Here is a 15,439-nt window from a genome sequence, read left to right as displayed (position 1 = left end):
AACAGTGCTGCCCCTCCCACAACCCCCCTTCCACCTCATCCACTCGCAGCAAACATGAATCTGGGTCTGTGTTTTCCTTGCCCTTCTTTTTAAATCACTTTTACCTCTTTCTTGAAAGGCACTTCTTCTGAGCAGAGAATTCTGTGTGTGCATGAGTGCGCACTCATGTCCAACTCTTATGTGACCCCATGGACTGTAGCCTGCCAGGCTCCTCTGTCCATGGAATTTTCCAAGCAAGTATATCTGGAGTGAGTTGCCATTTTCTCCTCCAGGGGGACCTTCCCGATCCAGGGACTGAACCTGCATCTCCTGTACTGGCAGGCAGATCCTTTAGCATCTACACCAACTGGGAAGCCCACCTGGGAAGCCCTGAGACTTCTACAGGACAGTTATTCTGTCCTTCAAAAGCACAATTCCGCGGGTCCTGCTTCTGAGAGCTCTGTACTCGTTCTAATGGTCCCTTCTTGGTTCTCTCCTCTCTCTGCTTGCTTCAGGACCTCCTGTGTTTGGAGCTCTCCTGTTTCACTCTGATGAGCCAGCCTGCTCACTCCCATGTGGGTTTCCTCTGTCTCAGCTTATCTTCTAGGTGTTCTCTCCAGAGTCCCCTTAAGCACTTGGCAGCCAGTCCCACAGCTCGAGTGGCTGCCTCTGGGCCAAGGACTGCCACGCTCACCAGCCCTGACCTCCTCCCGAGGACCAGAGCCATCCCTACCAACTCGCTCCACCCTCTCCCTCATCTCAGTCCAGCTTAGAGGACCACCTAGCCTCCCTGAGCCCACTCTTTTTTTTTTTTGGCTGTACTGGATCTTAGCTGTGGCATGCAAGATTTAAGTTCCCCGACCAGGACTGAAGCCAGGCCTCCTGCTTTGGGAGCACAGTCTTAGTCACTGGACCACCAGGAAAGTCCCTCGAGACCACTCTTGCCCCCACAGGGCCCTTGCCCCAGAGGAGCCAGGGTCAGTCAGATCAGGTCACAATCTGCCTGAAAGAACAAACTAGTGAGCGAAACCACCAATGAATCTATAAAGGAACAAACTAATACATAAACGGTTTCATGGACAGAGTGGCAGGGGGTGGGGGTGAGGCTAACGGCTGGGCATATTTGGAAAACAGTGAGAATCTGGGATAGGAGAGGGGGTAGGGCATCAGAGAGGTGGGTGAGATCACCTTGGCCAAGACCCCCTGGCTTGGTCTGACAGGCACTGGGAGCCACAGGTGGGTGGCCAGTGGCAGGATGAGCCCAATGGAGCCTCACGGATGCCCCCCACCCCACCCAAAATGTTCATGAGGCTCGCGTGGGGCACACAGAGCCCTCTACTGCACGGCCCGCCTGGGTGAGGCCCGAGGTGCCATTGAGCAAACGAGCCCTGAGGACAGCGAAGAACGAAATCACTCACCACGGCTCAGGAAATGAGGACCCAGTAACTGAGGAACACTGCCAACAGGGAGACGCTAGGCAGAACGGCACACGTGTGCACTCACAGGCAGGGCCACCCTGTAGGATGCTCCACACACCCTACAATCTCCATGTTTTGTCCCAGGTGGAGGCTAGTTTTGCAAGGGATTGTAACGTAATTTCTGCTTTTTACGAAAAAAGCACAGATCAGGAGAGCCTGTGCCTATGAGCGCAGAGAGGGCCCCGCAGGCTGGCACACTGTGGCCATAAGTGGGACTGGTGGGATGCTCCGTTCCTCCTGTGTGTGGCCATAAAACCATCACCACCATCACCCAACCCCAATCACCACCCCCAGCTACACCATCACCACTATTCTCCCCACAACCACCATCACCTTCACCCCCCCACCTACACAGCATCACCACCACCATCACTAACTTCACCTGAACTCAGCCCCTCACTATATTATCATCCCCACACCCTAATCACCACTGACATCACAACCATCACAACCACACCTCACACCTTCACCCACCACTGCTGACCACGCCTACACCATCACCAGCCACCATCACTCCACCCTCCAGCCATCATCACCATCACCACTCTGCCAGGCATCCAGAGGCTTCCAAAGGAAGCAGCTATGCCAGGTTTGACCCACAGAAGATGTGGGAAGACAGCTGGACTGGAAAGACCCACCAGGCCAGCCGGGGGCCTGCCCTGCTCACTGCTGCGTTCCCAGAACCTTGCCTGATGCCCAGCACAGAGCAGGCGAGAAGGGAAGGCCTGGGTTGGCTTCAGTAATTTGATGGTTCACGGACACCTCACTTTGAGAGCCAGCCACCTCTGTTCATGGGTCCTGGGCTCAGCTTAGCGGTCACAAGCCAGTGCCTCCTTGCGGGGAATATGATAGCTTGCCCCAGTCCTGACGCTGGGAACTGAAGCTTCTGTCTACAAAATCATCGAGAAAACTCTGGCCTGTGCAGGTGTTCCCAAAGCTGGACAGCTAAGTACATATGTGGGTGGTGAATAAAAGCCAGGGCTGGCTACTCTACCTGGTGCCCAGTGAGGACGCTAGTCACCACGAGTGCAGCCCCAATTCCAGTCTTAAATTCCCTCTTCCCAAATGCTGCCAGCAGCCCTCAGCCACTGTGGCCACAAGGCTGAGTGGGCTTCCAGGTCTGGCCTGGGCAACCAACAAGGGCCAGCTGGACGGCCTGGCACACAAGGAGGAGTGAGCAGCCAGCCTGGCACACCCAGGGTGCCCGGGGCTCTCCATGCTCCTGAGGATTCTGTCCAGCGCAGAGCCCAGGCTCCTGCCTGCCTGTCTGGTCAGGGGCTTCACACACAGCCCAGCTCTGCAGGCCTTCCCTCCATCATCCCTTCAGATTGAGCCTCACTGTGTGATCCACGGTGGGCAGGACAGGCGACCCCATGCAGGGATACTGTGTCTCCCCATACACCTGAATGCCTGGGCCCTGCTGGCCAGGGTGGCTGGGGACCTGGAAGAGCAGGTGAAGAGAGGTGGAGAGACCTGAGGACAAGGTCATCAGGTCATGCCTCAGAGGCATCACAGACCTGTACGCACAGGCACCTTCCTCCACACGTGAAAAGCTCTGACTTGCCCACCTTGCCCGAGCTCTCACTGCAGACCTCACTCTCCCCGTTTCCCAATTCTGAGAAAGAGAATTCACCTCTTGCTCTCAGAACGGAACTGCAACCTGGCCTAGGTCTCCTGACACCCCCCTCCTCCGCCATGCCATCCGCATAGTCCTCTGCTGATGGGAGGGAAGGGGTCAGGCTGTGGCTGAAGGTTGGGGTAGTGAGGTGTGCACACAAGGTCTGCAGCCCAGCTGCATGGAACCAAGAGCCCAAACTCCTCCCTTGTGCCCAGGCCCCAACCTTCTGCTCCCAGAGGCAGGGGTGTGAGGCTGCACCCAGCAAGCGCCCACAGCCACCACCCACATCCCCACCCACCCGGACCAGCTGCAACAGCCTCACTCAGATGATGGACACTCCTGCCCAAATGTGATTTCCCAGCTGCTGCTGAGTTAATCACCAGCCTCACTGGCAGTTCCTTCCGGCTGCTGTGCAAAGGAAACGGCCAATTAGGTTACAATTAATTTCTTTACCCAGGGCAAGGCCTGGCTGGAAAAAGACTGGCCACCCAAGTGGCCTGCTGATGGCTGTGCAGGTCACCAGGCTCTCTTGGCTCTGGGGTTCCTGTGCTATGTGGCCCCAGCCAACAGCAGGTGTGTCGCCCAGGGGGGGCGACAGGTCAGGGCACCCCAGGCTTTGACTCTGTCCCCCTCACACCCAGCAGGGCACTATGACCCAGATCTCAACAAATCTGTCACCTCCCTGCATCTCCTTGAATAGCCAAGGTCCTGCCCATTTCTGCCCCTCCCCCCAGCACCGTTCTCGCCCAGTCCAGGTTTAATGTTAACCAGCAAGGGCTTCCCAGAAGGCTCATCAGGTAAACAATATGCCTGCAATGCAGGAGACACAGGAGACCCGGGTTTGATCCCTGGATCGGGGAGATCCCCTGGAGGAGGAAATGGCAACCCGCTCCAGTATTCTTGCCTGGAGAATCCCATGGACAGAGGAGCCTGGCGGGCTAGAGTCCCTGTGGTCGCAAAGAGTAGGATACAACTGAGCATGTGTGCGTGCGATCGCGCGCGCGCGCGCGCACACACACACACACACACACACACACTTCACCTAAGAGAAGTGAGTCTAGATAGAAAGGAGAGATTTCAGCGTGACTCATGAAAGCAGAGACACAAGTGCAGAGCCAGGCGCAGGCCACGCTTCTCCGCCTGCCGCACGCTGGCTCCGTGCTCAGCTTCTGCATCTGTTCCCAGCTGTGAACAGGACAGGGACCCTCCCTGGAAGGGCTGCTGGGACCAAGCGCCTACTGCGGGGAGCCAGAGCCACTTCTCCGCCTTTCTCCCTCCCTCCTTTTTTTTTTTTTTTTTTTTACAAAGAACACATGGTTTATTAAAGACAACTTGTCATCAGCAGCATTTAGTCAAAGAACAAAATGGATGACAAAATAGAAGCAGACTAACATTCTGACCCTTGGAGTGAGACTGACTGAATTCATTCAGCCCAGTGTCCAGAGTCCTAGGGGCAGTTTCCCAGGAGGAAGCCTTGGAGTCTCGGGGTCTCTTGGCACCTCCCTTGAGAGTCTTGGGAGGGGGAATTGCCAAGGGCAGATCCTCCTATTGAGGGAGCTCAGTCTAACCTGGGTATGGTCCCTGTGCTCTTTTGACCTTCATACAAGGTCAAGGAGAGGACACTGGACCCAGGTCTGCCACTGAGGCAAATCAGATGCAGTGATTCAAGGAGGACGGTCCCAGGAAAGAGGAGGGCAGAGGGATAGGCAAGAGGGAATGCACTGGCGTCCTGGTCGGTGTCTGCTGGGTCACGGGCTGTGAAGGGATCATGCAGGGGCTGACCACCAGCAGATGCGTTCTGGGATGAGGGCGAGCCAGGCTGCTGGGAGGAGGTGTGTTGTTGCCCCATACTGGGGTCTTTACACCCTAGTTCTCCCTTACACCCAGTTCTATTCCAGAGCTCAGAGCTCCCCCAGCCAGGCCCTCCTGGAAAACCAGGAAGGTCCCAGAGGCAGGGAGAGAGGATGCTGACTGACTCTGGAAGGTCAGGAAGACCATGTCTTCAACCTGCTTCCTCCTTTCCAGCCTTACCCTTCATTTCCAAATCAAGCACTCGCCAATCTGCAATAAATAACCAGGAGTCTGAATCAAGAGCAAACATCTCCCAGATATTGTGCGGGAAGAGGAAGAAAAAGGGAAGCATACAAAGTCCCAGAAGCATCCATGGGACAGCCTGGCAAGGAGCTGCCTCCTCCCTGACTCCTGAATGAGACCTCCCTGGGCCCACAGAGGCTTCCTGCTAACCCTGGTCAAGGCCGTCCCACCCTGAGCAGGGTCCCGGTGCTCGTGCCGCTTCTGGGTGTGAGGGGCGGGGCGCACTGCTTTGGTCCTTCTGCTGTCCCAGGAAACAGCTTCAAGGGACTGGCGGCACGACATCACACAGCTGCAATTACGGTAATCAACTTACCCCAGATCTGCCTGGTTATTTTTAGTTTGGACTGAGGTTTAGTAAGACAGGACAGCCCGGGGTTCTTCTATTGCTCATCCCTGCTTGTCCAGTGGGCTGGGTAGGTCACCGGTCCCCAGAACCCCCCACATTCCTCCCCAGCCCCAGATCTTCCCCAGGATGGTCCTTCAGTTCAGTTCAGTCGCTCAGTTATGGCCGATTCTTTGCGAGCACGCCAGGCCTCCCTGTCCATCACCAACTCCCAGAGTTCACCCAAACTCATGTGCATCGAGTCAGTGATGCCATCCAGCCATCTCATCCTCTGTCGTCCCCTTCTCCTCCTGCCCCCAATCCCTCCAAGCATCAGTCTTTTCCAATGAGTCAACTCTTCGCATGAGGTGGCCAAAGTACTGCAGTTTCAGCTTTAGCATCAGTCCTTCCAAAGAACACCCAGGACTGATCTCTTTTAGAATGGACTGGTTGGATCTCCTAGCAGTCCAAGGGACTCTCAAGAGTCTTCTCCATCAATTCTTCGGCGCTCAGCTTTCTTCACAGTCCAACTCTCACATCCATACATGACCACTGGAAAAACCATAGCCTTGACTAGATGAACCTTTATTGGTAAAGTAATGTCTCTGCTTTTGAATATGATATCTAGGTTGGTCATAACTCTCCTTTCAAGGAGTAAGTGTCTTTTAATTTCATGGCTGCAATCACCATCTGCAGTGATTTTGGAGCCCCCAAAAATAAAGTCTGACACTGTTTTCACTGTTTCCCCATCTATCTCCCATGGAGTGATGGGACCAGATGCCATGATCTTAGTTTTCTGAATGTTGAACTTTAAGCCAACTTTTTCCCTCTCCTCTTTCACTTTCATCAAGAGGCTTTTTTTAGTTCCTCTGTACTTTCTGCCATAAGGGTCCTTGGCCACTGGCATCTCACATATAAGAAGGGACACCATTGCTTCTGGGACATTTGAGCTCAATGCGGCTTTAGGGTCTGTGTCTTCTGAGACTATCCTCAGGGTCCCAGTGACTCAACCCCACAGAAGGACACTGGATGAACCTGTGTTCCTCTTCAAAAGGGACCTGGGGTTCAGACACTGAAATGTCTCTGGCCAAAAACTGCTTCTTGGCAACACCTGGTGGAAATCTGATAAAGCAAAGTAAACTCAACAACAAAAGAAGGTCCACCCAATTAAAACAGGGGCAAAATAGTTACTTCTCTAAAAGAGATACAAATGGCCAAGAAGCAAGTGAAAAGACTCTCAGCATCACTGATAATTAAGAAAAAGCAAATCAAAACCATAGGTAAGGACACTGCTCTGTATTCAAGAAGATGGATACAATTTAAAAATATAAACAGAAAGTAACAAGTGTTGGTGAGGATGTGGTAAAACTAGAACCCTCACACACAGCTGGTAAAATTGTAAAATGTTTCAGTTGTTACCAGAAAATAGCTTGGCAGTTCCTCAAAAAAGAAAGCTGAAATTATCACATGACCCAGCAATTCTATTCCAAAGTAAACACCTAAGAGAACTGAAAACAGGGATTCAAACAGATACTCACACATAAATTTTCACGGCAGCATTATTCACAAACGTCAAAAGGTGTAAACAACCCACATGTCCACCAAGAGATGAATGAATAAATAAATGTGATACATGTTGCATTGGCCCAAAAGTTCATAAACCCAAACAAACTTCCTGGCCAACTCAATACCTGCAATGGAATATTACCCTTAAAAAGGAATGAAATACCAATACATGCTACAATGTGGATGTACCTCCTACCAAGTAAAAGGATCCCGATACAAACCAAAAGCCAATTTATATTAAATACCCAAAATAGATCCACAGAGATAGGTGCAGAGGGGCAGTCACCAGGGGCTAGTGTGGGGGGACTAGGTGCACTGCCTAATGGGTATGGGGTTTCCTTTGGGGGGCTGACAATAAGGTTCTGGAACTACACAGGGGTGATGAATATGCAATGCTGTGAATGAACTAAATCCCACTGAATTGTTCACTTTAATTTTGTTATGTGAATTTCGTACCTCAAAAGAAGTGAATTTTAGTTGTGTATCACCCCTTTCTTCCCCCCATCTCCACAGGAGAGATCACCCTGGAAGAGGCAGGGGCACAAGTCCAGAGGGGACCCCAGGAGTCTGCACAGGTGCTCCAGCGTGCATCCCACCTAACCACCATGCTCTCCTCTGCACATCAGCTTCTCTTGCAGAGAGAAGGACTCTGTGATGGGATTCCAGCCTGTGGACATGGGCAAAGAGCCCAGGGCCCTACAGGCCTGACTCCTCAGAGCTCTGGGCCCTTCCTGTGCACAGTCAGGTGGGGAATGGCTACCAAGGGTGGGGGCGGGGCAGGAGCAGGAGACAAAGGAACAGTGTTGAGACTTTGAGACTGGGGGTTTCTGTCACCCCCAAGTCCAGTCTTTCCTGCTCATACAGGTACGGGGGATCGGAGGCTGCAGAAGCAGATTCAAGAGGGTCCTCGGCGAGACTTCTCAAGGCTTTGTGGAGTCACACGCGCGGTCTCCTGTAAAGATCCCCTGCAGCTGCCAATCTGATGAGGAGGCTCAACCCAGTGGCAAAGCATGTGCTCACAGCAGAGTGCATGGTAGCTGTGCGCCCATGTCATTGCTAAGAGGTGGCGGAACGGAGCCCTGATTCCATCCTTTCTCCTTCCCAGAAAGAAAAAAAAGAGACAGCAGTGGATGGAAGGGCAGGATGGGGGAGGAGGCAAGGAGAAAGCCCACTCACGACCTGCCCCCCAGCTTCTGGGTCTTCCCGTGTTTCACTGTATCTGTGTCTTTGACTGTTTCAGGGGCAGAAAAACTTCAGGAAGAAACCCCGTAAACTCTTTCCCTCCATTCGGACTCCTACCACCAAGCTGCGCACCCCCAGATCGCCCCCCACAACCACAGCTGTCTCACTCTCAGGTTCTGGCACACAGAACGTATAGCTTCCCAAGCATTTTCCAGGCTGCTCGTTAAAGCTTAGGAACTTATACTTTCTCTTTCCCTCTTTTTGTTAATTAAAGTTTAGGAACTTGTATTTATATGGTGTCTTTTTCCCATTTGCTAAGACTAAGAACCACTGGAAATTTCTGGCAATCACATAGGCGGGAATGGGGAACTAGAACCAGTTCTGATGTCCATTGTCTTACCAGGGAGGTTCTGATTGTTTCAGAAGCAGACTTTCTCCTATTACAGGGCAGTCAGAGCTGGTACTCAGGGCACAGCTCAGAGCTCTGCCTCCCTCTCCTGGCCACCCTGCCCCTTGGGCACTTCTCTGGAGCCCACAGCTCTGTGGAACCCAGACAGTAGCTCCCAAGTCAGAAGAGCAAAGGCTTAAGACAGGGATAAAGTCAAGTCACAGTACCTGAATTTGGGGGCGGTGGGCTGAGGCCCCCAGGACCTGGGTCTGCAGGGGCAGGGGCGTCTCTCTGAGCTGGTCCCAGGACTGGGCCCTGCCTGCCACAGAGGCCCCCAGCCCCACTAGGTATCACTGATGTCATGGAAAGCTGGCGTCGGCTGGACCAACAGGTGGGCACACACCTGTCCAGGTGCACAGGTGGCCTTTCTACAGCGGTGCCTTGACTACTATACTCTGTGGAGCCACTCACCAGGCAAAAGCAAACAGAGGTGTTTGCTCAGGGCTGGCCACCTGCTCTCCTTGAGGGCCCAGGTGGTGCCTGAACGGCCTTCCCCAAGGACCCACTGGCATCATCACCCCCACAACCACGCTTTCTAGTTCTACCTCCTTGCTCTCTCTCGCCCCACCCTACTGTGCCCAGGGTCTCGGAGTGGACAGCTCATAGGGCCACTGGCTTACAGCCTCCAGCCTCAGGGACAGGCACCAGGGACTCCCACAGTTACCCAGCGGTGAGGCTAGAGCTTGATGGAAGCCCAGGTCTTGTCTGGTCCAGAGCTCAGGGAAGGCGGATGGGAGGAGGGTTGGGAGGCAAAGCCAGGCAGGAGGTAGGCTCCGTCCCCAGGGGCTCCCAGGGATTCTCTCAGGTCCTTTTAAGGTGTGGTGGAGCCTGTCTTAGGAGCCACAGCCTCCCTTGAGCATGGGAACGTGGGGGTCGGGGAAGGGGGGCCTGGGATGCCACTCTGCTGCTCTGGAGCAGGGAGGGAAAGCAGTGTGGGCTCTGGAGGTCTGAGTCTTCACACCCCTTCAGGACCCCCTAAGGGCACCCAGGTCATGGCCCTCAGAGGGACATCCTGGGCTGATCTCTCTGAGTCATATCAACCCCCCAGCCTTCCAGAGGCTGAAGTGCACCCACCCATTAAGCATAGCACTCGGCCCGTGAAGACCCAGGGGAAGCAAGTGAGAGGGAGAGAGGGAGGGAGGGGGATGACCTCCACTGCCATCATACCCTGAGGCCCAAGCCCAGGAGGGCCCCTTTCCTGCCTGGCAGCCTACCATCACCCCTCCCGCCCGGCCCCCCAGCCTGCCTTCTGCCACGCACTTCCATTTGAAATCACACACACATCTGAGATAAGTGACCGCTTGGCGCTTCCTTTACTGCCCATTTCTCCTATAGGGAGACATCTCTGAGGTCAAAGTCACCTTCTGCGTTCTCCCCTAGTCCTGGAGAAGCTCCCTGGGCAGCAGGTGGTCCCTCCGAGGGTGTTTGTGCGCTGCTCACCAGTAGTGTTATTGTTACTATTAAGTCACTCTCTCAGAAAAACAATTGCAGAAACCAGGAGGAAGAGGAAGAAATGAAGAGGAGGAGGAGATGAGGGACTGGAGCGGAACACAGCCCCCACACGAGGAAGTGTCCTCCCCCACATCCACAGGAAGGGGGTGGGTCTCCACAGTGGAAACTAGCCGCTTCTTCAGCATAGAAGAAAGCAATACTGTTGTGGGGGGGGGCACTTCTCCAGCTCTGCCTCTTTCCTGGGGTGCCCAGTGGGCACTTTCTTCTCCCAGCATGTCCTGGGGTCCAAGTAAGGAGACACAGTCGTACCCACGCGCCCTGAAGCCCAGCCCCTGCCCCTCACTCCCACTCCTCAGCACAGCGGCTTCTGTCAGGTTCTAGGTCCCCAGGCAGAGGCGGGTGCAAGGGCCACATTCTCAGCCTACACCATTAGCACGCCTCCTTCCTGGGGCCAGTTATGGCAGGACCCCACCTGGAGGCAGTTACTGGACCCGTAGGACTCCCAGACATCAGCTACAGTAGCAGTCTCACCTGAGAAACAGCCAGAGTCCTGGGGGCTCCTGACTCAGGTGCTGGCATGGCAGCACACTTCCCCCCAGACCCAGGCCAGGCTGTCCCTTGAGCCCCCGGAGCACCGCACCAGGGGGTGACCAGTGGGTGAGCAGGCTCAGGCCACCTTCCCCACCGCCCAGGACCCCTCCTGAGCCCTGTCGCAGGTCCCCACTGCCGCTGGCCCAGAGGAGGGGCTTGCTGAAAACCAGAGAACCAGGGGTGCAGAGTCATGAAGACCTCTTCACGGGCTCAGGTACACAGGCTGTGGGAGCCTCAGTTTCCTTACCTATGAAATGGGAAAACAAGGCCACATCCGTCCGGGTTTCGGGAGGATACAGTCAGTAGCAGACAGGTGGTGCTGAGCACAGGATCAGCAGGCCGTGGGCCCCCTGGGGTGGCCGTTGCTGGCATCACCTTATCCAGTTAAGACCAATCGGCAGAGGACACCTCTCTCAGGTCACAGGGGAAGAAGGCCTCAGGCGAGGCAGCATTTTCCTGCCCCCGACCCCACTTCCCCTTGGCACCCCATACTCCAGTTTAACAGATACCATAATTTTTAATTTGTTTTCTCCTCCCCTGGCTAAAAGGCCATTAGCACCCCATTAGGTGAAAGAATCCCATTTTCTTCACACCACCAAGGAAACCAGTGATTTACTTAGCCGTCCCTAATGCAATTCTGCAGAATAAAGGCAATTTTGCAATGGTCTCAATAAACTTCCCCATTTGCTCTCTGCTCGCAGACCCCACCCTTAGGAGCCTACCAGCTGACCCAGTCCCTTGCTCCCTCAGAAGGCTGGACTCTGCTAGGGCCCAGGACAGTCAGTGTGGGCCACAGGCAGCTCCCAGAGGCCAGAAGGGCTTAGGGGGCTGTGGTGGAGGACAAGGGAGGCTGGACCCAGGTGAGCCTGGTGAAGCACACCATCACTCGTCCCTGGCCAGAGAGGGAAGGGGCAGAAAGAGAAACAGAGTCGGCAGAGCAGCCTTCCTGGCTGAGGACCTGCTGGCACCCGCTGGTCCGGGCAGGAGTGGCACACCCAGCTCCAACTGCAGAGGGCCAGGGCCCGCAGCCTGGAGAGCAGGCTGTAAGTCATGGCCAGTACTGGGAGTGAGAGGCCCCAGGGGCATGCAGGCACGGAGGGCAGGTCCCTCCTAGTGGGCAGAGGTGCTGAGCAAAATGGGACCCCAGAGGCCAGGCCAGGAAGACAGGAGGTGTGAGGCCTAGTGAGGAAGAGCAGGAGGCAGGGAGAAGGTGCTGGGTGAGCGGTCAGCCTGAGACATTCAGGGTGAGCCCTGGAAGCTGGGACTCAGTTTCCTCATCCACGCCACAGGGACGCCGTACCTGTACTGGAGCAGCCAAACGCCACAGTCTTCTGAGAACAACTTCTAGATGATGGGAGTTCTTTAGCTCTGGATCCAGGATGCCCCGGGTGGACGGGCTGTGCCCCCTGAGTGTGAGTAGGGAGGGGCAAGTGTCTCTGTGTATACACACGGGGGTCCCAGTGTATGGGAAAGGCAGGGAGGGGGGCTGGGTTTCCCAGATGAGGGTGTAGTGTGAGGGGCCGAGCATGGGCGTGAATGTGTCTACAAGCCTCATGATCATGTATCCTTGAGAAAGGGCAGTGGTGTCTCAGTGATCACCAAGAGTGAGTGTGAGTGTGTGAGCATGGATTCAGGAGTGTGTGTGTGTGTGTGCACGTGCCCATGGAATTTGTGCCCTCACACAAATTCCAGGCTGTGGGTGAGCAGTCCTGCCCTACTCTGGGAGTCTGTGTCTGGGATGGCACCTTTTCTGAAGGCGCACGCACTCTGACACAATGAGAGTGTGTACACGTGGAGGGGGGCACACCCTAGGGGTCTGGTGATGTCCTATGACCTTGCTCTGAGCACCCCTGAGCCCTCTAGCCCATCCCTGCCAGCCCTGAGGCAGTGCTTTCTTTCCCCAACACTCGGGTCCAGGCCACTGCCGCTCCGTCTGGTTGCCTCCCTACCCTGCCTCTCGGCAGCTGTCCAGCACAGAAGAGAGCTTCCGGTCTGCGGGAGGCAGGTCTAGGCCAGCAGGGAAGGCTTTCATCCCCTAGAGACCCAGCAGGTAACAGGCACGGCCACCGAAGGGCTGCATCCACAAGGGGGCGCCCCGAGGCCGGGCTACTCCCAGCCTGGGCGAGTCCCGGAGCAGTGGCCCCGGCTCACTAGCGGCAGTCTGGAGCACCACGCCGAAAGAGCGCAGGACCGCCACTCTGAGTAAAGTGTGCCCGCAGGCCTCTCCAAACGCCCGGCTGTCTCCTCCTGGGTACCTCTCCACTCTGTGTCACCAGTCACGGTTTCTTACTCATGCCGTTGGAAGAGTGGGTGGGGCAGGAGGCCTGCTTTCCCTGGATGGGAGGGCCTTTCTCCCACCACCCCACTCCGTGAGTCCAGGCTGTGAAAAAGCCACTTGCATTCCTACCAAGTGTCACAGGTCCATGCTAGCGGCCCCGCCCCCAGTCCAGTCCTCCTAGCCTCAGCTGGACACCCTGGCTAAACATAGGAAAGGCGTGGGAAGTCCTCTGCTAGGCTCTGAGGCAGCCCAGCCCACCCTGGCTTCCGGCTCTCACCTGATCACCCGCCCATCACTACAGAGTTGCAAAGCAGAGTTACAAGAGATCTTCTCAACACCTTGTTTGTGTTTACTTCTCCTGTCTTGAGCCTTCTCCTGCCTGTTTCCCCCTCCCAGCACCTTAACCCCAGACTCCCAGTGCTTCCCCCATTCTTCCCCAGGGCATGGAAAGGATTTCTCTCCTGCCTTTCCTGTGATTGGCTGGGGGCCATCCCAGTCTAAGTATCTGCCTCTTGAGCTTAGGATCCAGTCACACAAATGAAACCTTGGGCAGGCCTGTGAAACGACGGTCTATGCAGGACCCAGAGCCAGAAGCAGGGAACCTTTTGTATTCCCAAAGGCCGCAGGGAAAGGTGGAGGAGGGTGGTGGGGGCTACTCTCACAGGGAAATTTGGTGCATACATACATATAAGTATTTAAGATAGAAAAATCGGGGACAATTTGAGAGAAACTAAAATTCGTGGCCACGGGGGGTAAGGAGCAAAGATTCCACAGCCTTGGGGTTCATTCATCTTGTCAAGAGTTTTGGAGGTGGGGACAGTGACCAGTCTTTGCAAAGCCACTTCGAACCCTCCCAGCACCGATGCTGATGGCACACAGCCCTACTCCACTCCAGGATGGTCAAAGCGCTTGGTGCTGGTTGGCCCCGAGCCGTCAAATGGTACCAAAGGCCCCACCTTCAGGTGCCCCTGCGGGGCAGCAGCAGGAGACTCTAAAGATGCGGGTGGAACTGGAACCAGGGCCGGCGGCGCTGGGCCAGCCCTAGCGGGCCCTCGAGGGCAGCCTCCCTGGAGGCCACAGGCCTGGGGGATTTTTAAGGAGTAGGGTGGCAAGATCGCACAAGGGAAAAGCAACCGTTTTAAAAAGAGCAGATCTCCGCTCTCACCTGAGACAGGATATCAGAGCTGGAGGAGAAACGCACCGACGTGGACTGCGAAAAGGAAACCAAGACGGAACAACTGTTTACAGAAACGCAACTCCTCCTGCCCCAGTGGCAGGCTTTCTAGGGCTACCTTATCCGTCCTCCCCGAACTGCACCGAAACGCCGACAAGACCCGCTCGGTTCGCCCCGAGACGCCGCTGTGGCGCGAGGCGCAAGCAGGCAGGCAAGCGCGGCTGCGACTCCGGCCCTGGGCACCGACCCTGGCCGCCCGGCCCGCGTCCCTCTCCGGCCCGAGATCCGCCCAGCCTGGGGCCCGAGGCGCGCTGCCCGCCACACCACCCCACTCCCAGCGGAGCCCAGGCGGCCAGTAACTGCGTGGCCCGCTGCCCGCCGCAAACAGAAAGGCGTTTTCGAACGCGACCACTCCACCGCGCGGCGCCAACTTCGCCCCGGCCGCCGCGGGCACCAGTCCCCGACAGAACTCACCTTCGCCGAGCAGGGGCAGCAGCAGAAGCAGCAACCGCAGCCCCGCGGCGCTGGCCGTCGCCTTCGCCATCGCCGATGCACACACTGCGGCCGCGGCGAGAGGGACGCTTCCTCGGGCTGGGGGGCTCAGCGGCGGGGTGCGGTGCTCAGCCGGGCCGCCCCATGCCCGTCCCGGAGCGGAGGGCGCGGCGAACACTGCGGGCGCCGAGCGTCGGGGCGCGGGCTCCCAGGCACTCTCCGCAGCTGTGCGCGGGGCTCCGGGCGCGGGACTGAGGCGGGGAGGGCGCGGGCTGCACCCGAGGCGAGGGCAGGGGCGGGGCGGGGCGGCGAGGGGGGGCGGGCTGGGGGCGGGGCGGGCGCGGCCAGGGTGCGGGAGTAAGGGCGGGGCGCGGGGTGCCCCCCCGGGAGATGCCCGGTGCGGTTCGCCCGGCGCGAGGGTTAGGAGACCAGAGCCGGACGCGGGGCGAAGGCCGGGCGGGGCACGCGGAGGGGCGAGGTGCGGGACCCGGGCACCGGCCTGGCGGCCGCAGCCCCGAGCCGCGCACCTCCGCACGCACAGTCACTCTTCCTCAGCCTGCGCGTCCTCTCGCTGTCTCTGCGCTTCGACCTTCCCTGCCGCCCAGAGAGGGCAGGGGAACCAGGCGGGGATGCGGGGTCTGGGCGGACTGGCTGGGGGTGCGCCGGAGCGGACAGACGAGGCAGGCGCCCCGCCTCCAGGCTCCGGGCGCGGCGCGCATCCTCCGCCATTTCTCGGAGGGGGGAGGTGCGGTGGGAGCGCGGCCT

The 15,439-nt window shown here is 56.9% G+C and overlaps 1 protein-coding gene across 1 annotated transcript in view; it reads right to left on the bottom strand.

The window, feature by feature from the left end:
• Positions 1 to 14,975, bottom strand: part of RET (ret proto-oncogene) — a 55,905-nt gene extending 40,930 nt beyond the window's left edge. The window contains exon 1 of the mRNA XM_069571643.1: positions 14,657 to 14,975. Within this exon, the coding sequence (XP_069427744.1) occupies positions 14,657 to 14,726 (70 nt within the window). The 5' untranslated portion in view covers positions 14,727 to 14,975. The remainder of the gene's footprint in view (positions 1 to 14,656) is intronic.
• Between the last annotated feature and the right edge of the window lie 464 nt (positions 14,976 to 15,439).

The sequence above is a fragment of the Ovis canadensis genome, chromosome 25 (genome assembly GCF_042477335.2).
Source record: "Ovis canadensis isolate MfBH-ARS-UI-01 breed Bighorn chromosome 25, ARS-UI_OviCan_v2, whole genome shotgun sequence".
Classification (NCBI taxonomy): domain Eukaryota; kingdom Metazoa; phylum Chordata; class Mammalia; order Artiodactyla; family Bovidae; genus Ovis; species Ovis canadensis.
This window is presented reverse-complemented; position numbering and strand designations above follow the sequence as displayed.